At 35.4% G+C, this 24517-nt stretch overlaps 1 protein-coding gene and 1 pseudogene across 7 annotated transcripts; both read right to left on the bottom strand.

The window, feature by feature from the left end:
- Positions 1–8845: 8845 nt before the first annotated feature.
- Positions 8846–10278, bottom strand: LOC147545784 (small ribosomal subunit protein eS28 pseudogene; annotated as a pseudogene). The gene is made up of 2 exons (XR_015223787.1): positions 10195–10278; positions 8846–9331 (listed from the first exon to the last, which is right to left on the bottom strand). The product of XR_015223787.1 is annotated as a small ribosomal subunit protein eS28 pseudogene (transcript).
- A 1279-nt stretch (positions 10279–11557) lies between these two features.
- NRB4 (mediator of RNA polymerase II transcription subunit 15a-like protein) lies at positions 11558–23606 on the bottom strand. Of its 6 annotated transcripts, none has more exons than XM_086672898.1 (12): positions 23178–23606; positions 22408–22519; positions 20856–20979; positions 19223–20620; positions 18507–18574; positions 18156–18230; positions 16961–17992; positions 16529–16879; positions 14972–15313; positions 13121–13321; positions 12905–12993; positions 11558–11978 (listed from the first exon to the last, which is right to left on the bottom strand). In XM_086672898.1, exons 1-12 carry the CDS (start codon positions 23279–23281, stop codon positions 11771–11773), a joined length of 4104 nt encoding a protein of 1367 aa, XP_086529024.1. In that variant the 5' UTR covers positions 23282–23606; the 3' UTR covers positions 11558–11770. The 6 variants fall into 6 exon arrangements, with proteins under 6 accessions (XP_086529024.1, XP_086529026.1, XP_086529025.1 ...); XM_086672900.1 differs by having other exon boundaries at positions 16961–17974; XM_086672899.1 differs by having other exon boundaries at positions 18507–18565.
- Positions 23607–24517: the final 911 nt, after the last annotated feature.

Here is a 24517-nt window from a genome sequence, read left to right as displayed (position 1 = left end):
CGGAGGTCTCTTGTGCGAATCAATTGAAGTGCATTCCGTAATTGAAAAATGATTTCTTCCTCTCCTTCGTCACAACATAACCACCGTACATTCCATCATTGAAAAATGATTTCTTCCTTTCCTTCGTCACAACATCACCACCGCCATCTTCGTAGCCCTCGATATCTTTTTTCTTGTCTCTCTTCTTCTCTTTTTCTCTCTCTCCATCCTTTTTTTTGAAGTTTTTAATCCCTCCTTTCTTTCTTTCTCGTTCTCTTTTTTCCTCAGTTACCCTTCACTAGAAGTTTGCGGTGGTGGTGGTGGTGGTGTTGGTTGGATAAGAGGAAGTATAAAGAGAATTCTTTTTCTTGAAAGTCGTTGGAGACCTCATGACAGAACCGCAGGGAACATGAAGAAGATGACAGGTGGAAGAGAGAAAACAAGGTGACGTGAATATATTTTAAAATTAAAAAATGTAATATAATATTACAGGGATATTATTAAAAAACACAAAATTTGAATTTTGCGAATCAAAACTAAATGTTTGTCACTTAAGGGACTCAAAATGACAGATTGACTTCAAATTAGAAGCCAAAAGGAACTAACCTCTTTTCTAATTAGATCAATAAAATTATATCAAGAGCACCCACACTTCTATTTATTTAAATGTACCACAACAAAACATAAACTAAGTTGTGCTAGTTTTCTTTCAACAAAAAAAAAAAAAGTTGTGCTAGTTTTACTAATGAACTTCGTTTCTTGTAGTTTAAATCCGTCTTCATTAGAGACTAAATATTGTCTTGAGTGATGACTTTTGAAACTACGAAACTCCAAAATATCAAAACAGACAGTATCACTAATCAAAACAAACATGATCACTATTAGTCCAGAGGTATAGTGGGCAACATGTGTTGGTATTCTGAAACTTAGTTGCAAAATACAATGTGTAGCCTATGACGGGGGCTCAAAATGGAAACTAATTCACGTTTTGGTACCCGTTTGAAATGGAAGTAACATAAGATTAATAGACAACCCCACGTGAAGACGACGAGTTAACAACAAGTTTCATTCATTAACTACTACTACTATTTGTACATATAAAACGTTTCTAGAGAGAGAGAGAAAGAGAGAAGAAAGTAAACAACACAACACAAGGGAAGAGATAGATAGAGTCATAGAGAGCACTTCGATGCATAAATAAATAAAGGTGGAACCCTTTTTTTTTTTCATTTTATTACTTAAAACTTTCCCTTCTTCTTTTCAGATTCAGATATCGTTTACCAAATTCAACTTTTTAATCTCAATTCTCCCCTTTTCTATTTCTAACCACAATTAACAGAAATTGAATCTTCAATTTCACTAGCTACTTCCTCTAGATCTTCTTCTTCTTCTTCTTCTTCTTCTTCTTCTTTCTTTGATTGTTCTTCTTCTCTGTTATTTTCTGGAAACCCTAATGAGATCTCTTCGTGGTCGTCTTCTCCTATGATTGATGTAGTAGTTATTGCTCCAAATGCCCCTAAATCTTGCTCCAATAGATGGAAAGATCCGAATTTTGGTGTGGATTCAGTACTACTAGGTCCAGCACTTGTGATTTTCGTGTCGAATGAGAACGAAAGACTCCTCCGATTTGATGATTGAAAATCTCCAAATTTTTCCAAAGCCGATGGACATTTTTTTCTTCTCTTTGGCTCCCGAACTTCCTCTGATTCTTCTTCGCCTGGTTTTTCTTCCGGTTGAGGATCGGCCGGAATTTTGTTCTCCGGTAGACCTAGGGTTAGGTTATCTGAATTTTCTTCTACTCTCTTCTCCGCCATTTAGAGCTCTACAACTACAGTGAGGAACTGGTAATGTTGTAGAGAGAGAAACTGAGAGAGAGAGAGAGGATTAATCAGGTGTGTGTGGTTGGGCTGGGCATATAACTTTATATGACGTAATTACTTTGAAGTCTTTACTTTCTCCAAATTTTCCATAAAACCCTCAGCATATTACAAATAGATGATGGCATCCCTCGACAATTTTCTTTTGACATTGCCACTATAAAATATAACAAAAGATATAGCACGAGTTGAAGAAGCACGTTAACTGTCAGTTAAGACGCCGTTAAGAGATATCCACTGAGATTCGATCTCACGAATAAAAAATAATAATAATTGCCAATTAAGACGCTGCTAAAGGATAAATTTTGATGATAAATTGCTTCTGTGGAGATTTGATGTCAGGACCCCATGGACTTAAAATGAGATGTCCAGATGAGGACCCTTGGACAAGTTCTTACTTTCATTGTTAAGACGGGTTACAAAACTAATTGAGTAAACATATCGGCTAAACTTCTCTAGTGTTTCCAATTGTGATCATCTTAGACTATAGTTTCTTATTTAGTTAAGGTTCAAATACACCTTATTACGTAAAAACAATACGTAATAAAAATTAGAGTAATTTTAAAGGCGCCCCTCCAAATTGTCTTGCACTCCTTCTCCTCACAATCTTCTCTTGGTTAGGATTTGCTAGAGTTTCATCTTGGCAAAGATAACATTTTGGTTAGAGTTTTTCTGTTGATTAAGGAATTGTCCATCTTTGCTAGAGTTTTACCTTACTTCGTCTTTATCATTACTTTGTTTTATCTTATGCATCACTTGTTTGTCAATTTTATATGTTGAACCTTCATGTTATGTGTTGTTGAGTTGTCAACCCTGGCTAGGGATTTATCTTATTCTTATTTATTAGTTGATAGTGTTTTACAATGTTCACTATGTGTTTGTCAATGATCCTCAATGACTACCATTTTCTTATGTTATGTTTGTTAGTATTTTACAATGCCTAACAAGCGTTCGTAATTAATCTTCAACTTTTAAAAAATAAAATTAATCTTTAATGTATTGGTATTATATACGTAACTTCTAAATCTATGTTTTCTTTGTTGATGTTTGACGTTCTTCTTGTGTTCGTAAATAATATTCAATTATAAAATCCACCATTTGCCTATTCCTTCTAGATTAGCTTGATTTTGAGGCACATATTGAGAAGGTTGATAACACTTTTAATGCGCACAAAAATGATTCTATCTTTATTTGTAAGGTAATTCGTAATGGAATCTGTGAGCATTTGATTATTCAATGGTGGTAGATTGAAAAAATGTGAATAACGATATTAAGTATATTAGTGGTAAACAAACATGAGTAGTTTTATCAGATGAGACTACACTTAGAGAACTTTGTAAAGTTGTCAATGAAATAGTATGTGAAGGAAGATCGGATGACTTGTTTGAGAAAATTGAATTTCACGGTTTTTGAGACCATTCAAAGTGCTTCACCTATGCAAATTCTGGTTGAGCGTGACTTCAAATTTTTGGGACACTTGTGAAAGGTAATTTTCCTAAGTATATCTCATTGTACGTTACTTTGGAAGGTGGTTCACGCTCTGCAATTGTAGAAAAATGAATACTTTATCACTAAAAAATTTCCTCAAGAAAGGAACTATGCTCTTTTCCCCACACTGGTTATCTGATTACATCACCCAACAAAACAGTTAAGGAAGAACCTATTATCCGAGAAAGTGTTGAGTCAGGTTGAAAAGCATATACAGAAGAGTTCAAACATGTGCTTGTTTTGCCTATGAAGAAGATTATGTGGTAGATTTGCGTTGTTATAGTACCAAAGAAGAATAAATTATCCGCAAACGTGATGAGTTTGTTGTAAATATAGAAACAAGTGTTGATACTAGACCCTAATTCTGCAGAACAAAAAGATTTTTTTTATTTGAGGTGTTATGAGATTTGAGTTGTTATGAGATTTGAGTTGTTATGAGATTTGACAATATTTTGATGAAGTTGATTTAGACATAAGGGTAGACCATCTGATGATGATATTGAAATAATTGGTGAAAACAAATTTGGTGGAGGTGGTTGTGAATAAGATAAAGATAAAGAGCCGAAAGAAGAGTTTGTATCTCCCTCATACTTTGCGGCGCACAAAAATAGGAAAAAGGACTTTGTTAGGGAAGATGTTTGTGTGCCTACCACCACTTCAAAATCATTTTCAGTCTATGCGCCACATGAATGAAGATGATGACGAAGGATTAGGTTCAGGAAAGCAAGACTTAGGTGTCAGAATCCATGAGACATTTCAATACATGAGTGCACCAAAAGATAGGTTAAGTTTACGGGCTCTTACCAACAAATTCGAGTTTACAATAAAGAAATCTACGAAGAGTTTGTAGTCAATAGCTTTTGCAGTTGAAGGATGCAATTGAAGTTTACGGAGAATTAAAATCAATGAATCTTCTTTCTTTAGGGTGTCTAAGTGTTACGACATTTATACTTATAGCAAGTTTGGAAACCTCATTTGTGTGCATAGACACACAACTTCTCGAGTTATTGGAGGGATGATGATGCACACGTTTGAAGGAGCGAATCGTAAACACAAACCAAAAGACATTATGTAGGACACGCGAAAATATCCGCGACGGTTAAAAGAACATGCAATTGAGCTGGTAATGGGGGTCTCTTGATGAAACTTATGTTATATTGAGTAACTACTCAGATGAGTTGTATTGGAGAAATGCAGATACTATACGTCACATTAAGATGATTCATTTATTAGACCCTCAAATACAAGACATCGCTGAGGTAGACCAATGATAGCAGAAGAGAGTAACATGGGTAGTCTCTACGCAAGCAAAGGACGACGAGCAATAGATGCCATGAAGTATGACATTATCAGAAGACTTGTAGTTCGAATGAAACAGATCCCTCATTTTGCCAATCTCTTTAACGATCGAAGTGTAACATAAGTTTCTTTGTTTATTAAGTTTTTAACCACGTTACTTTCTAAGTTGTATGTTGTGCTTGTGGGTATCACAAGTTTTATGAACTTAAATTTGTAGGTTCTAACACTGAAGTTTTTTGATCAACTCTTTTGGAGTGAAATTACTACTTTTTGATATTATGTCACGATTTTCCTTACATGTTAAATTTGGTTGTATGTATGGTTTGCAATTTTAGATAACTTCAACTTATTTTACTTTGTCTATTACAATGTAGTAATATTTATCTGAATATTTAAATTTCCTGTGAATATGGTGTTACTTGAATACTTAATTATTAATGTGAAAATGTCACTCAATAAAGTCCGAGTTAGACCTGTCAATGGATATCCGAATATTCGACATCCGATCCGCATCTGTATTCGAATTTTACAAGAATATTCGAAATTTCGCATATCGGATACGGATATTCTTTATCGGATATCTGCTTATTGGATACGGATACACTAATATTCGATCCGATAAATATCCGTATCTGATAAGTAATATAAAAAATTAGATTTATTCATAATAATATATAAAATGTATGGTTGAGATTTATCATTTAGATCTAATGGTTAAAATTTAAAACAAAAATTTGATATTTTGTTAAAATTTACAGGCCTATCTGAGTAGACACTCCTCATGTCCTAGTCTAGACTCCTATAATCTGAGTGTAAACGTACATTTTTTTTGTCTTTTCTTCACCTTATACTTAATACTGTAAGAGTGTTCTAGACTAAATATTATAAAATAAACTATTGTTATATTGAAGTGACCAGTATAGATTGCTTTATAAACTTAGTTTTAGTATTGTTTAATCGAAGTATTTGAGATGTTTTGTGTAAATACAGTGTCTACACTGAGTCTAGACTTCTACAAAAGTTGTCGAGATTAATTAATTTTGGTGGCCAATACGTGGACAACCGTTTTTCTTATATGGACAACTATCTTATGTGGACAACCAAAATAATTAATTTTTTTATATGGACACCAGGGACAACTCTCTATTAGTTTCACTCAAGTCCTCTTAGAATTAGATGTGTTATTTTAACACCTCCCTCTTTTCTCATAAACCCTAAGTAAGTGTGGTCTTCTTCCACTACTTCATCTTCATCATCAACCCAAAATTCTACAGAGAGAAATTTTTTGGAAAAAATTATGACATCAAATAAAGGGAAGGGAATTGTTAAAGGATATTCCTAACCAGAAAGATCAGATCTAAAAATCCTAAAACCCGTTAAACTTTTAAAACTTAGAAATCAAAAATCTCAAAACCCTAGATTTTTTTTACAAACAAGTAGAGTTGCTCGTGCTTCGTGAAAAATCGACAAAACACGAGAGATCTTAATTTCTGAGTTTTTGTTAAAAAAAAAAAAAAAAAAATCTGACTTGCCAATTTCGTAGATTTTCTACGAAAATTTGGCAAGACAGAAGGAAACTTGCCACGAAAATCTAGCATATTTTCGTAGATTTCCCACGAAATTCTGGGAATTTCTTCTTCACTTCGATTTTTTGCCTTGAAATCGTTTTGTATTCTTTCAAACTACCAAAACGAAAATACAAAATAAAATTAAAAAAGTTAGAGTTTTACCTCATCAATGTAGGGTTTGATTAAAACCCATCTAGAGTTTGATAAAAAACAAAGGGAAGTAGTAGAAACTATAGTTCACTAAAAAACAAAGATAAGTGGTAGAAACTATAGTTTACTAAAAAATAAGGGAAGTGGAGATTGATGAGTTTTATCTTCTTCATTCATCTAGGGTTTGATAAAAAAACAAAAGGAAGTGGTAGAAACTATAGTTCACTTTTAGTAGCAGTACAAGAATAAGAATAAGACTAAGAAGAAGGAAGAAGAAGAAGACGATGAAGAAGAAGACAACTTAGGTTTTCAATTTTGAACTATTATTTTGTGAATGGTCCACAAGTTAGTAACTGTTAGTATTTAAGACTTTATGGAGTTGTCCCCTTATTAAATCAAAGTCAACTAAGTCAAGCATAATTGACTCGCATCGGGCCCGAAAATAGTTGTCCATATAAAAATAACAGTTGTCCACGTATTGGCCACCTTAATTTTAATATTTCAACATTGTCATTCATTATATGACAATAATGATATTATCAACTGAATACTGTGTAAATCAATTGATAGAATTTGATTGAGGGAAGTGTTTAAGTTGTCTTGTGACTTGCGTTCAGACTGAGTCTAGACTACTATAAAAACTATCTAGACTATATCATATGTAAAATTAGTTTCAATATTTCATCATTATCATTCATTGTATCACCATATTGAAAGTGTTTATATCCTTAACAAAAAAAAAAAAAATATTGAAAGTGTTTATTGAATAGCGTGTTATTCCCGTCTGGACACCTTATTTACAAGTCACAGATTCACACGCAATTCGTTATACAATCGCAATATTGTGATATATCGAATGACAATGATGAAATATCAAAATAGATTTTATATACAATATAGTTTAGACAATTTCTATAGTAATCTACATTCAGTCTGAACACCTTATTTGCAAGTCACGAGACAACTCAAACACTTCCACCGATCAAATATTTACTCAATAGATTCACACACAGTTTAATAAACAATACTAACATTGTGATATAATTAATGGTAATGACGAAATATTGAAATTAATTTTATATAATCTAGACAATTTCTATAGTAGTCTAGACTCAGTTTGGACACTACATTTCACAATACAACTCAAACTACATTTCACAATACAACTCAAACGCTTCTATCAATCAAATTTTCTCAATCGATTCGCCCTCTATTCAATCAACAGAGACAATACCAATATTTCCATATAGAATGATAATGATGAAACATTGAAACTAATCTTATATGGGATATATTCTAAACAACTCAAGTACTTCAATCTAACAATAGTTTATTTCATAACTAGGTGAAAAACACTCCCATAATATTACAAAATCAAGAGTGAGAAAAATGTCACTACAAAAAGAGAACGAAGAACTTCAAAAAAAAAAAACAGAGAACTAAGAAAAGAAGTTTCTGATTAAGGTGAAGTAAAGACAAAAAAGTACACCCTTACAATGATACTGCAAGAGTCTTGACTCGGACTGCAGAAGTCTAGTCTAGACTGAGACTGCAGGAGTCTAGACGCAGACTCTATTGAATGGCATTTCCATTAATTCAAGTAACATCATACTCATAAGAAATTTAAATGTTTAAACAAATACTACTGAATTGTTATACATGTTCAAATACAAGAAGTCAAAGTTTTCAAAAATTGCAAATCACACATACACATAAATTCAACATGTATCAAGAATTATGGAATAATATCAGAAAATAATACTTTCACTCCAAAAAAATTGATCAAAAGTTTCCTTTTAAGTGTTGAAACCTACAAATTTAAGTTCATGAACCTTTTTTTTTGAGAAATCACTAAGATGTAGTTCATAAAACTTCTGTCATACATGAAATCTGGACACTCAAGATGAACAATACTTCGGTCAACAGGATAACCTTAGCCAAAATAAAATCTCAACGAAGATGAAACCCTAGCAAACCCTAGGCAAAATGAAAACCTGCACACGTAAGAAACCAATACTTAAGTAGAGATTTACTAAGGTCACAAGAATGACACCAAGTCACACAACCTTCTTTTATCAATGTATCTGCCATTATTGAATTTCAGTTATGGTGAGGCGAGTATTGCTCCAATTGATTGCAAGACTAGACAACGAGGTGAGTACTGCTCCAATTGATTGCAAAACTAGACAAGTGCAAAGATCAAAGATGGACTAAGGGATTGAGAGCAAATCTTTGTATTTCTTAGTTCAAAGAGGGAACAGCTCTCGGTTCTGGAGTTGTGAGGTCAAGATTTTCTGGACTCCATTTTATAAAAGCTAATGGTGGGAGAAAAAGGAAAAATTAGATCATTCCGGCAATTTCCACAAAACTAAGGTCATTTGGCCAAAGTCAACACGGGATTGGTTCATTTGATCCAATTACCCTTCTAACATTACACTTCCAGAAAAGCCCTAAATTTGTTACTTTCACCAGATCCTGTAGAAATAATGTAACAGAAACATCTTATTTATAAGAGAAGCTCAAAACAAGATAGCTCAGTCAGTAAGTATTTAAAGACTACAATATCACTCAGTTTTTTCCAAATAGCAAATTCAAACTTCAATCTTCAATTTCAAGAAACAAAAATTGTAAACAGCTGACACCATTTAACAAAATACTACTTCAAATTGTCAAACTATGACAATGGTTCTAACTTCAAAAACACAAAACCGGAATCGAACTTATAAATATCAAGTATCATATAACATACAGAAATGTATGTAACCTCATCGAAGCCTCCTTGCTTCTCTTTCAGACTCGAGGAGTGTGAGAATGTCACCTTCTCGAACCGGCCCTTTAACATTCCTCATGATCAAACGGTTCTGATCATCCAAAAACTTCACTCTAACTTGGGTCACCTGTCCTCTTGATCCAGTACGTCCCATAATCTTCACAACAATGGCTAGCTTCACTTGTGAATCCATCTTTTCTCTGATCGAAACAATTAGAATTGTGAAAATAAGTAGATTACATACAAACATTCATGACTTAAATAATACCCATAAAGCAAGAACATTATTCACATATTATCATATGGCATTTCGAACAACCACATGCATACTACATAAAACAACGAAATTTTATTAATAGCCACAACAATTTTTACCCTAAAACTCGTCGGTAATTATAAGATCCAAGAATGAACACAATAACCAACTTTCTTCGTTGTGAATGTGTCTGCATTCCAATTTCATTAATCCGAACAAATTAAGCTCACCCGCCATGTTATTCTAACCAGACATCGATAATTTAATCAAAGTCTAGTAGATTACTAAGAAATCTTCTCCAAGATCATCAAGGTTTAATGATTGGTCAAGTAAAAAAAATCAAAATATACCAATTGTATGAAACATGAAATTAGTCCCCCATAAAATCAACATCTTTAATGAATCATCTTCTTGTTGATCACCACATGAATAATTTTTTCTAAGAAAACCCTAAGAAATTGAATTGGCATTTACCCTCTTTCCTATACCTCATCTAGAAGTAGGGCTTTAGTCAGTTCACTAAATTAATGCCATCAAAACCCACAAACTTCAAGTATTGATAGGGTTTCAATTACCATACCAAAACAACATGTAATAAAAAAAGTTCAGATCATCCAATATGACAAATAAGAATCATACACGAAATTCTTAGAAACAGATATATATAATCAGTAATTCATTGATATTTTAGTTAAAATGTAAAATCGATCGAAGAAATAACAGAAGTTCGTCAAAGATTTCATTTGGACAGATAGAAACCCTAGAAACAGATCAAAGGTAAGTGAGAAAGAAGAGAAGATGATTCACCTAGAAAGCTTCTATCTGAAATGAAGAAACAAGCTTGAGCGGCTCCTCGCTACACTTGGCTTTCTAGTTTGTGCTTTAAAACCCTAACTCTGTGAGATACGGAATTTATAAGAGCAAATAAATAAAAGGGCCGGGCCTGAGAAACGTAGTGGCCCAACGGGTTTACCTGTTTGGTTCATATACTATGGGGACACAACACTCCACTATATGGACGCCGGGACATTTTCTTTAAAATCCAGTGGAAAAAATTGATATTTGGGGTTAGTTCAATTTTAATCCCCTAAATATGGCCAACTCACCAAAATAGCCCCTTAAAGATGACCAACTTCTAATTTAGTCATTTTTTCATTTTTTTAGTCTTCGGCACACGTTAGTGACATGTCATTTTCTTACCAAATTGTCCGATGACCATTTCTTCCTTGTCAGACAATTTTTAGGTACCAAAACTCATTATTACTCGTCCAATCAATTTTCAAAATATCTTTTACTTTTTAATCTCTCCCTTAACATCAACACATTTAATTTCTACAAAACTTTTTCTCCCTCCACTCTCTGTTGAAACCCCGAGACTTCCATTAAAGACACCAAAACCTTTACAGTAGTAGTTCTTCACACCTCCATCAGGCCTCCATTAAGAACACCAAAACCTTCACGAAGTCCACCCACCGCGCACGAACTCCAAGTTATCAAGAGGCTTCCTTTTATCCACTTATTTACTTCAATATGACAAAATCACAAGAGAAATATCAAAAGTACATATAACCCTAAATCAGTGACTTGTAGCACTGAAGGATTAAGAATAAATTAGTCAGAAGGGGTAAAAAAAAACCTAAATCTCCATATATTTCAAGAAAAAGACCTAAAAATTAATATAACCATAATATCACCACAGGGGCAACTCAGTTTTGCCCTGCAACAAAAAAAAAAGAAACTCTGTTTTGCCCTAGTATCATTATCATCAATAGAGCTAGACAACCAGTCTGGATAACCCATTTTGTGGCTTTTTCGAGTTAGACATAAAGTGTATTTTCTCCTCGATAGCTTTCGTTTCTAACGAAAACTTGCTTTTAATTACATGTCTGCAGCATATTCAATACATTTAGGTATGAGGAACACTTCCCCTATGTTATGACATCTGAAAGGCTGGGCAAACTGGACAAAGTAGGTGCCGGATTTGGCACTTGGTCAATTGAGGGCCACATTGAAATTAACCCTTATTTCTGTCTTCCTGACAAGAAAAAGAAAGCACAAAATATCTAAAATTAGAACAGAAGGCTCATTTCTCTCAACCAAAGGCCTGTAAAGAACTGCAACACCGAACACCAGCCTACCATTTAGACAGAAACAAATACTATAACAGATGTTTTATGCAAGGCCCAAAATCATAACTATATAAAGCGTAATTTACGATGTTCGATTACAGTGGTGGTACAAATCTAGCAAACAATCATTCATGGAGCTAGGAAGGTAAGCAGTATTTGCATAGCTACTGTCATGGAATATATATATATAATCTTAAAGAGGAATTCATTTTCATGAAGAAGAATCTGCAAGCTATGGCAAGGCCATTATTTGATCAAGCAGCACTGACGCAACTCCCCCAAGTACCATATCTGGAGCTGAAGGTTCCCCCTCCTCTTTTCTGGACATAATCAGATATCACGGCTCGAGCACAGACATCCCAAGTCTTGACCATCTCCTCTAAAGACATAGGCTGTGTAAGGTTACGCATGGATATACTGAACCTCGACCTTGCCTTGGCTGATAAATCTTCATCGTCTTTGCTGTCATGTCATTAACAATAAATATGCCACAGTTTCCAAGTCAGGAGAATTGTTGACATGGGCAGTTATTATACTAGAAGAAAAAGTAGGGCATTAATACGAATTCTACATGCAATTTTTTCATTGATCATAGATCTGGTTCAGCCTAATAAAGCAAGCTATATGTCAATAGAGCTATCCACAGATTACACCATATCCATGAAACACTATTTAACAAGCATTGACCTGCGGCCCAAATAGACAAATTCTTGAGTCCTCATTTGTACTTCGCTGGGCTCGCAAATAACTAATAACTCGATCTCAACAAGTTTGGGGTACTTGGGTGAAAAACAACACCCCCCCTTTCCTGTCGTTACACTGTTTCTCTTCATTTTCTTGTATATTTTGCTTATATTTAGCAATTTAGTCATATCAGTGTGTGTATACAATTATACATTGTCTGTATTTAGCATATCAATGTGCGTGCGCGCGTAAACAAATATATAAATTAATGGGCGAAGTTTTTAGGGAAGTGACTCGTCACTCTTGATTCACTCGGCTAGGCCAGTGATCAGGCCTGACTGGACCAGGTCTGGCATCAAGCTGGGCTCTATAGTTTGTCATGATGCTTTCTCGCTGTTAATCATCCTTACGACTCAGACCACTCGCACTTAGTCTTGAAGTCACCACTATCAGTATCTGACCACTATCAGTATCTACAAAATTAGAACCCAACATAATCGAAGAAAGGGAGCTATAGGCTGTTGTTTGAGAATGTCCGAACAATGTCAACAACGACGCAGTTGAAAGGGTGAGATGGAAATGGAATAAGATTCTAAAGAGAGGCCTGCAGATCTTTTTCGCATGAGACGCCATCTATGTTATTCAGTCTAGATATGCAACTACAATTTTTATAAAAAGTACCAAAATGGAAGATTTTCGTTTACCTCAATTCAACAGGGAACTTGTCTAAGAGTATGGGGGAACTCTGAGGATAATTTCTGGGAACAAGCAACCTTAAGGGTTGAATTGGCGACTGCACAAAAATCAACAGAGAAATGTCAAACAAATACTTAAGAAATAATAATAACAATAATAATCAAATCTATAGATTATGCAGAAAATAAGTTACTCTCTAACATCAAAGAATTAGGAAACAATACCATTTGTGCTGAAGCATATAGTGCCTTCAAGTTCGGACTGAGAGCTACAGCATTAAAGGAGCACTTAACAATGGTTCCTTCACCACCTTCAGCTGCACCTGTAGCTCCAGTTGGTTGAACATCCTCGTCACTAATACCCACAACAGTATCTATCAGGTGCTGGTTTATATCCCTGATTTCTTCTAAAAGTGCATGATTGGCCTGTAAAGATACACGAATTACTGTGCCATACAAGTAGAAAGTTCAAGGTTAAGAGGATCATGTGAATAAGTAACATACGGAAAACTGCCAACAACCCTTGGTTCGAGGGGTAAGAAGTTTAGTCTTCCACTTTAGAGGTCAAGGGTTCGAGGCACGCTGACCATTAAAAAAAACATATGGAAAAATGTGGGCTTCTTTATCTTACACTTCGTGAAGTAAATGGTTGACCAACTCTTGAAAGGAAACTCTGAAATGGGATACTCTTTAACACATGTTAGGATTCCATTGTGTTAACGGTCTATGCCGACATAAAATGATTTTTGTTTCCCTTAATAATGTATTAAGTTCTCGAAATTTAGTCCAATTGACTTTCTTTTGTCTCTTTTGGGGATCGAAATACTCCTCTTTCCCTTGTCTAAGTAGTGCTCAATAATCTGGGAATCTGCTACTAGAAAGTCTCTTAAGCACAAATGCTACCTTGTAAATTGTAATGATGATTGATGAAAGTATAATAGATGATTTACTAATCCTATTTCCAAATGAATGAAGTAGAAATAGACACAAAACTGCACAGGAAATTGACACACCATAACTAACTTCGAGATATTTTAGCGACATCTGGTTAGAGAAAAATCACTTAGAGTTAAATATTAACAAGGTGTTAAGTCATCAGGTCACTGTAAAACTCGTCAACCACCTCAATAAAATTTAAACTGAACAACAATGTAAGACCAATGGGCAGCTGAGTACTCTATCTCCTCAAATGTCAACCCTTTTTTTTAATAATTTGAATTAATATTAAGAAAACGTATGTGTCTGAGAGCACACGTTACATTATATGTATAGATTATATGTCATGTTAAGATACTCTCCCAAGTGAACGAGAAATCATAGAAAAATAAAGATGATGTCTTCTTTAGCTTCCGGCTCCAGTGGTATAGCATTCCTTTTACGTCTTCCTCCTGCAGTGGGTTCTCAAGACTAACTTCTTTAAATACCTTATCATTTGTGTCCTTCCACACACACCATATATCAGCTGCTGGTATCATGTTCCATACTTTTCTTCCTCTTTCTGGTCATTCCCCATTGTTTCAAAAGCTTCCTGGTCAACTGTCAACCCCTCTAAATGGAATTATTTGAATGTCACTGTGCAAAAGAAAACCATCGACAGAAACTACAGGCGAGCAAGCCTAGTAACCCCTAATAAGATTGGAAGAGAAAACAAGCCTAAAACATGAACCTTTTCCACTACTTTAAACATCTTTGAGAGATAAACGCAAGCAACTGTTCTGCCGTATCACTGACACTCGTAATGTGCTCGTCTATCTGGCTCACTCTTTGTTTCTTTACAAGTTTTTCCTTATGATATATTGTTAGATTGTTAGTCCCTTTAATTTAAGACATGCACATGTAAAGATAAAATGAGAAATGGAAGAACAAAGATTGATGTTTGAAACCTTAAGCAAAATACAAGGGCATGATGCTATACATATTCACAACATGTTTCTAGGTGCGGAAGCCATTCACGAGGATGTGTAGATTCAGCATTTAGATTCTAGAATTACAACAAGAAATTATTGCCTAAACTATGCTTTCTATAAAAAATCCAGAATGAGACTACATAAAGAAATTTTAATTATACCCACATACCTCAACTCTAGGCCTCCTCATCCTAGACGTCGCAGTCGATTCCAGGTCAGATGATTCAAGACCAAGCAACTGCTTAAAACTATCATTAACACTGCCAACTGAAGACATTGTGTTTAAGGGCATTGCACTAGTGTGCCGCCGCATTTTCTTTGTTGAACTTCCTTCTTGTGTGATAAAGTTTCTTGCTTGCATACGACATTTTGTCATAGCTACCAAATCCTCACCAACAGCAGCTCTGGATCCATTACCGGGTGCCGATCCTGCTATCCTGTCAATCATACTAATAACTGAACCAATATCACTGACAGATGCAGTCAAGGCTTTAGATGATGCTGATTTCACCTGAACAAAGATATAGTGACAACAATCAGTTACCAATTCCAAGTTAACTGCAAAAAATTTAAAATGTGTGACACACCACATATTCCTTATTATGTTTCTTCCTAGCAGTTACACATTTCAGTTCTGTCACATCTGAAGCAAATTATACGTTTTTTTGTCCTCAAATCTTGTACTAAACTCTCATGTTTTCTCAAGATGGAATAAAATTCAAACGAGTAAAAATATGTATATAAGCATATATGACACACACACACATGTACATATACAGAACTCTTATTCAACATTATGTTAGATGATCTTTTTCAGTGTAAATGGGGTATTCAAGGACAAACATATGGTGACTATGATTTAGACCATTCACTGAAAACATTCTTAAACTTAGTTCCCTGGCAAAGGTTCATTTGTTTAGAGAGCCATTCATTATATTGAAGACTTCAAACAAATTTTGGTTGGAGTCGGAAGCTTTAGAACAATGGTTTATATATATATATATATATATATATATGCACACACAATTGAGAAAATTCCCAAGTACTTTTATGCCATCTCCCACAAAAATTCTTGTGAACTATGATTAATTTTATCTGGACTCCGACTCTAAACGTGTTAATTGTTACTCTTTTAAATGAGACGGTATAAATGGCTAATACCAAAACCATTTAACCCCATGTATGGTGTAAACATGATGCTTTTCTTGTCACACATCTAAAGTGCACAGACCCAACAAAACAACAAAAGTGACTGTGTCACGTACACGTATATTATTTACTACATATACTGTAGATTGTGCGTGTGCGTGTGTGCGTATGCAATCAAGGTTTCCTTGACAAGACCATCCCTTACTAACCCCATAAAGGTTATTCCAAGATCGACAAAGAAAAACACATTTTTGAACTATCGATTTTTTATGAACTATAATTACCCGAGCGGGGTTAGAGATTTTTGAATGGCATGATCATAAATGACGATGATTTTCATATTGACAAGAACACCCCAGATGGGTTTTGAGATTCAGAGAGCCTGTAAAAGAACATGAATGAGTCGGGAAAGTGGAAATGTATTCAGTTTATCTATATAATCATATAATGTTTATATTAATGTTTTGCGGTATTTAACCAACTTTTCTTGTACTGTACCATTGTTGCATGCCTAGTTGACAATAAGTTTGTGCTATCCACTAATAGTAAATAAATGACGATGGAAGAATCAACTTACTGCTTTAAGCAAGCGCTCTAGAGGCTGCTCTTCCCCACTTGACTTAACTGCTGTGGTGGCAGTGACTTGATTGCCTTCAGGACCAGTGAATTCTGCAAGCAGTGGGGACGCTGATATACCAGGTGTACCAATAGCAAGTGATTGAACTTGAGCATGTGCAGCAGTGTTATGTGGCTGTCCAATATTTCCTGCATTTGAAAGCGAGGAAACTCCAAATGTCTGCCTCTCATGATCCCCCGGTATAGGTGATGGCGCCAGCGGAGTGGAAGGAGAAGGAGCAAAGGTTGAAATTGCAGACTGCAAAGTCGTTCCGCTCTTGGTAATGGACGGTACGAGGTTTTTCTGGTCAATCTGCGAGGATGCATGCTGAGGAATCTGGGGAGATGTAACTTGAAAGAGTTGTGGAGAAGAAATAGGAAATGAGGAACCTACCTGTAGTTGATGATTATATGGTGTTCGAAGTCCTGAGGAGAGATGTGGCTGAGCCATTCCTGGCTTAAACCCCATGCCCTGTCTGTACTTCAAATCTTCACTCATGTGATGAATTTGTGGCATTTGATTGCCTTGTAACTGAGTAGAGTGCTGTGGCTTCTGCGATTGGTGAGCCAACTGTTGCTGAAATTGCTGCTGCAATTGAGGGTGCTGCTGCAACAATTGCTGCTTTTGCTGCTGCTGCTGCAACATCTGGTGCTGCATCTGACGCTGCTGGTGGAAATGTTGTTTCAGGTGCTGCTGTTGGAGCATATTTGGATTTATTGGTAGTGAATTAACATTAGGCTGTAAGCCATTCACGCCACTTTGAGACAAAGTGTTAATGTTTGCCTGCTGGGATGCATTTACAGAATTTTGCTGTAGGGATCCCACACCAACCTGCTGCAATGAACTTGACATGTTCCCTTGACCTGGCTCAGAAGTAGAACCAGCTTGCAGGGAATTCATCATGTTTGCTGGTTCTGTTGAAACGCCCAAATGGTTTGATACCAAAGGAGGCATCGCGCCATGACTCATGTTTGTTACACCAGTAGATTGCATTGATGATACCGCGTTTTGCCCAACCAGTGACTGCATCTGGGAGTTTATCTGGTTTTCATGCTGCTGCACCTGAGGAATTTGGGATTGTAACTGCTGTTGTTGCTGCTGCTTTTGCTGTTGCTGTTGCTGTTGCTGCTGCTGTTGCTGTTGTTGTTGCTGCTGCTGCTGTTGCTGCTGCTGTTGCTGAACTGTGAGTGGGTGAACTCCAGGTTGCTGGATCTGCTGCTGGTGTGAAGGAAGAAGCTTCTTCGGCTTATTTGAGTTAAGCATACCTATGATTTGCTTCTCATAGGAAGGCAACTTGTCCTTGTAACTAAGTGGTATGTTTTCTTTCGACAAATTCAAAAATGCCATTGTGCGGTCCAACATGCTCCTAAACATCTTTAGTCTTTCAATCTGTTCCGACTTTGGTGCCTGTGGAATAGCATCATGCTGGCATACAGATAACTTACAATAAGTAACGAAAGAATATCACTTAAATAAATAAAAAAAAATCCATAATGAATATATTGTTAAAAACATTTTTATACTAACTGTATGATTATTAATGAGAAGGAAAGTGGATATACATTATACAGTAACAAGAATCAACTACCTGTTGGCATTTTAGAAAGATCTTCTGGTGCAAATCACTCAGTTCTGGTAAGTACATTTCTTTCATCGACTTAATCTGCAATTATAAAGTGGTAATAGTAAGCAAGGTAGTTGGATTAACCCGATTACTTGTAGACATCAATCTATTAATAAGAAAGTCAAACGATATTGACCAATATAAGAGTCATCTAACAAGAAAATGACAAAAACCTAACGAAGCCCCCATAGACAAATCCAGAAGTCTTAACTACAGCAATTCAGACTGAATTGCAAGAAAGAAATAACAAGTAGAGGCGACAGAGATGAGTAGAATTAAACCGAGATAAAAGTGATAAGAAGTTACGAACTAAACCTTTTGATAAACTTCTTCCTGCCAATCGCTCGTACTATTTCCTGTCTGAGCTGTAGAATCTATTGATGCTAAAACAGAGATAATGTATAAGTAATTTATCGGACAATTCTGCGAACGCAAAAGCAAGAGACCATAAGAGAGAACAGTAAAACTTCCGGCGAAACTCTAAAGTATCGCAGCAGAACAAGAAGTCGTGGTACAGGGTAAGATCTGAGATCATCTGAGGAGATCTGATTCTTGGATGAGAGCAAACCTGACCCCGATCTAACAGAGATGAGAAAATGGTAGGGGCTAGGACAACCTTCATAAGATATTAAAGATGCAAGACAGCCTTTCATTTTCAGTTTATTAGTGACAGGATAGATACAGTTAATACTTGATACCTCACTATTAACTTCTTTCTTGTCTATCTATCGGTGATTGACTTTTTAGGTATTCAAGTGCGTTAGTTGATTCTCATCTCACAACAGAAAAAGCAACCTTTTTTGCTGCTTCAAGAAAACTGAATATGTTTCTTCACAAGTCTAATAAAATGACCGACTATAAAACCTCTGCAAAAATCAGATAATAGGCAATCCAGACAGGCCTTCAGGAGGAAAAAGGTCACTGGATGAGCATAAACATACTATGCTATTTGACTCATAACGATCGAGAGTTAAATAACAAAAAAGGAAAAGAAGTATAGCAAATAAGAGCTTGTTTCTGATATGACATACTTGGCGATGCTTCTGGTAATGGCCTTTGTGAGTTAAATACTGGCTTCTGGTCTACTAGATTCTGAGGGTTAAGAATCGAACTACCAGATGGCGGAATTCTTTGCTGCATATCTCTTTGCAAAGAATTTGACTGCTGTTGCAACCCAAATTGTTGTTGCATTTGTATTGGTGGAGATTGATGCTGAGACATCATTTGCTGCTGTGCTGGTTGTGACTGTGAATGTTGCCCTTGCATTTGTAACAAATTCGAAGATGTCTGTGGATTTTGTTGTTGCTGTTGCAACATATGCATTGGTTGCTGAAGCGATTGCATATTCGGAACACCAGACTGGGCTCCACTCCCAAGCAACTGCTGCTGCTGCAACCCAGACATGCTATTTTGTTGACCCAATTGTTGTTGATGCAAATTTGAGCTATTGTTTGACTGACCCAGTAACTGCTGCTGCTGCATGTTTCCGAGATTGTTCTGCTGGCTTAGCAACCTTTGCTGCAACTGCTGTTGTTGTTTTTGTTGCAGTTGTTGTTGTTGTTGTTGTTGTTGTTGTTGTTGATGCTGCTGCTGCATCTCGGGAACACTGTTTTGCTGCACAAGCATTTGATTATGTAAGTTTGTTGTGTTTGTCTGCTGTGGAACTGATGATGTCTGCAGTTGCTGCACAGACTGTTGAGATTGCTGTTGCTGTTGTCTCAGTAACGACTGAGGATGTTGTTGTTGTAGAACAGATGGTGTCGATTGTGCAGCTGTAGGTTGGTCTTGTTGAAGACCAGAGTGTGGAGCTGATTGCATTGCAGAAGGCTGATTCTGTTGAAGTGTGGGCTGACTTGACTGGAGACCGGATGGCATTTGAATAAGAGTTTGTTTAGAGGATTGCTGCTGAGTTGGCTGCATTAAGTTTTGCTGCTGCTGCTGTTGTGGCTGCTGCTGCTGTTGTGTCTGCTGCTGCTGTTGGAAATGTTGCTGTGTGAGAGAGGGCATATTTCCCTGAGCTTTTTGCTTCATATACTGTTGCTGTAATTGTTGCTGCTGATATATGAACTGCTGAGAGTTCTGAGGCTGTTGTTGTTGCTGCTGTTGGGGAACTGCCTGCTGCGGATGCTGCCTATTCATCTGTCTTGCATTGGCAAAAACATTTGATGATCCGCCTTGTCCCACTGAACCAATGACAGAATTGTGTGTCATTCCAGATTGCAAGTTGGAACTCTGGCTAACTGTATTCGGAATTTGTGACTGAGTAAGATTGGTTACAGATGGCAAACTGGAAGAAACTTGAACTCCAGGGTTTGGCATTTTATTCTGAATATTCTGGGTTAAAAGCTGCTGGCGCGATAAAGACTGATTAGGTAAAGGAATTTGTGACTGCCCTTGAAGTCGTACTTGGGACTGCATATTCTGGGATGCTATCAGAAACATGACCAAACAACACAATAAAATCAGCTGCATAATTATATGATAACAGATTCATATGTATTTGAAAATTGAAAATGTAACATAAAGAAAATGATGACTTTCTTTGGCTTCTCTTTTTTATTGTGAGATATTGGGAGAAAAAATCATATTACCAAGTAGCAACAATGGATTGCCCTTTTTCTTATCTTGGCACGAGAGGAAATAGAAGAAAAATCATGTTATTACCTGGATCTTGTGGATTTTGGCTAGTACCAGCAGAGTTTGAAGGTAAGGGGTTAGGAACACCAGGTGTCTGAGATTTTGTCTCCATTGTCAGCATTTTCAAAGATATTTTTCGTAGATAATCCGACTGGCGAGTGCAAAATATATAGTTGTTAATATATAGGTAGAGCAAGCGAAGACGAATGAAAATAAGCAATACTACCGATACAAGAATCATATAGTTGATGTCAATGAGAAGATGGAAAATTGAATTCGCAGAAAAACTAAATCAAAAGAAAGAATGCTCGCGAAGTCAATAACAAAATAACTAAACAATTAAAGATTCCCAGTCACCTTATTTAACAACAGCAGCAACTGTACGTCTGTACCTATCCATGTTTCTACAATTTACTTCCCATACTTTCCTCAGTTCAATCTTAATGATTTCTCTCAATTTCAGATTTACTAGTTACCAACATAAGTTCATCGTGGCTAGTTTAACAAATAAATAGGAACATATACAGATATACTTAAGCCAATACATCCCTCTAGCAAGGCCTTCTAAGACAATGGGTTGTTGTTATAGAGGGGCCATAATAGCACAGACCATAAATACTCTTTCCACGTTTCAAAAACTAATGCTGTCAACAAGTTTTCACCAATACGAGCATCTTCACCTCCATCATTTTCGAATGCAAAAGGTGACACCATAATGACATTTTACTTCAACTGTGCATAAGTATACCAAGAGAATTGCTAAATAACAGTCATATGGTGGATGAACCTCATAAGAGTACTACAAAATGAAACGGTATGTTTTCTCATGGAAATAATGAAAAGAGATGGCACTTGCAAGTCTTACAGAAAGCCAATAGCTTGTGACTCGATTGATCCTGGTAGAAAACCTCCAGAATGAATAATGAAAATGATAAAAGTATAAGCATAGCCATCACAGAAATATTGAATGACACCTAAGCACCTCATGTTACGTCTAAAGTAATCTAGTCTATATGTAAGGACATTGACATCTTAGGCTAAATGTTGGCATATGCATCAAGGTTCACTTCACAAAATTCTGCAGGGATATGGGTGTCATAAAGAGAAGTTATTACCAATATCATACTGATCTCTTTTCTACAAGGGTCTGACTCGATTTAGGATTCACTAACTGCCGCACTTATCAGCAAAGTGACCTACATTAAGTCTGTAAGCACATAGGCGGATGATATTGAGACATCATATCGCCCTCCATAATGTTAATCTGTTAATTCCGCTGAGAATTATTACAATTTACAACTTTTCACTTTAAAACTGAAGTCTTTTTTTTTCCTTTTTTTTAGTCTTTCACTAGGCAAAATGCATAAATGTCAATTTATCTGTCCGCGGTAAACATTATGTTTTGAGGGTATTGTTTTTTCTGCATATGCGTGAAGCACTTGCTTTTGTTGTCGCAACAGGGTGATTATGGATCTTTAAACATTGACTACCTCGCTCCCAAGCTGGTTACTACCTCTTCTTATCAGTTCAAGAGTATTAGAATCTTATCAATGATTATATACTCTGTTCATGGATATACCTGACTTGTGGCAGCAGTGAATATCTTTTCCTCAAACCTTACAGCAATTTTATTTAGTTCGACCAGTCCTTCTGGGCCAGAGATTGGAAGGTGTCTCTTTAATGTCTCCATTCTACACATATCAAACAGTTACGTGAAAACAGAGAGAAACTGTAAGTGATTTCATAATCAAGTAGTGAAATAGATGAAACTTTACATGGAATGTTGACATTAATAAAGGTCATTATCATCATCATCATCAGATAATAATACATAGCAAGGACTTTCTTGTAATCGGATTTTCTAAACAAACTCGGTACTAATTTACATACCAATTTTGCTCTTTTATCCTAAACATTTGGAGATCGCATCAAAAAAATATATGTACAAGTACAATATTCACAGTTAAAAATTAATAGTGTGCAGATTGCAGCAGATATGTAACAAAAATGTTCATAAAAGTATCCACTTTTCTCATTTCTCCATTCTATTCATCTCCTCCACTTGTTTTTTTTTTGTTCTTATTTATTCGCCTAAATTTCCTATTAAACCTAGCTCACCAACAAGAAATTGCACTTCAATATTCCTAGGCTTCAGATAAATTCTATGAAAGCTAGAAACTAGGACTAAATCAATATTTTCAAAACTTGATCTTGAACTATATATATATAAAGTGAAAATTGATGTACTGAACAATTTATTGAAGCTCAAAATTGAAAATTGTTGATTAGCTAAAGAAGTTCAGTAAAATTACACAAATGGAGAAATGAACAAACATAAATTAATCTTACATCTTAGTTACAATCCTTTGACGAGAATCGGGTTGAAGTTGAGTTCTCCAGTCAGTAGATTCCATGTTTGATTCAGATTGAGCTGGTCTCCAATTGTTATCCATCTACCAACTAAAGTTTCTTCTGATTTGGAAACAAAATCAAATTATCAGATCTGAAGACTACATGAAGAAATTGAATTGAGAAAGTGAAATGAAACCCTAAAGACCCTCAAACAGAAAACACGGAAAGAAGAAATGATCCCCAAGAAATGTTTTTAGAGAGAGAGAGAAAGAGGGATAAGACTAGACTTGAGTTTGACTCAATACATCCTCTCTTGATTATGATCTCGCGTCCCAGATTCTTTAGTTCACAGGGGGTATCAATTGGTACTCGTTTACCCGTTAACTGGAATAGGACTAGCACCGTTTATATCAATACCCGGTCAATATTTTGTACCCGATGGATCTCATCCAATTAATATCTTATTCTAATTAATATTTAATACTAGCAAATCTCTTTGTTATTTGTTTCTAATTTTTTGATTATCAAAATATTTAAAATCAAAATTTACAGCAATTATTGATAGTATATAATTAAAATAAAAATGATAGTAGATTCGTGTAATGGAATTTTTGAATTAAATCATTTGTTTCAATTAGGAGGAGATAATAAAGATTTCCTAACACAGTTGTGAATGTTAAATGTTTACCCTTGCCTGTTATTTGGTTTTAAATAGATTAACAAAATATTTAATAATAAATTTTACAATAATTATTGATATATAACAAAAAGAAATAACCGTTGATTGTAACATAGATTCTCATTTTTAATGAGATTTGAGTTAACAATTTTAAAAAAGTGTTTTTGAGTTTAAGGTCCAAAAATAGGGAGGGTAATGAGTTATATATCCACTCCTAAATCAATAAATAAAATAAAACCAAAAATGTAAAATAAGTCTAAAAATTAACTATTTAGTGGGCCCCAGACATCAATCCTTTAATTTTCTCTCATTTTTGCCCTTTCATAAATATTTTTTAACCATTGGTAAACCAAAGGTTTATACTGGTTAAGTTAATAACTCTTTCCATAAATTTCATAAAAGAATATTTATGTTGGATACCAATCTTTATTTCCATAAACTCCATAAATATTTAACCAAATCAGTGGATATTTAACAAAAACGAGTTGCCGTCTAAAAAAACGAGTTTCTATCTATCTAACTCTATATTCTTTGAATTCAAGAAAGTATATTATTTCTAAAACTGTTGTATTTGATTAAAGTAACCTACCAAATCAATGGATATTTACCTACAACGAGATGCTCAATCCCAAAAACGAATTTCTCTCTCTATAACTCT

The sequence above is a fragment of the Eschscholzia californica genome, unplaced genomic scaffold, assembly GCF_041429995.1.
Source record: "Eschscholzia californica isolate CP2 unplaced genomic scaffold, dmEscCali1.0.p SCAF_4, whole genome shotgun sequence".
Taxonomy (NCBI): domain Eukaryota; kingdom Viridiplantae; phylum Streptophyta; class Magnoliopsida; order Ranunculales; family Papaveraceae; genus Eschscholzia; species Eschscholzia californica.
This window is presented reverse-complemented; position numbering and strand designations above follow the sequence as displayed.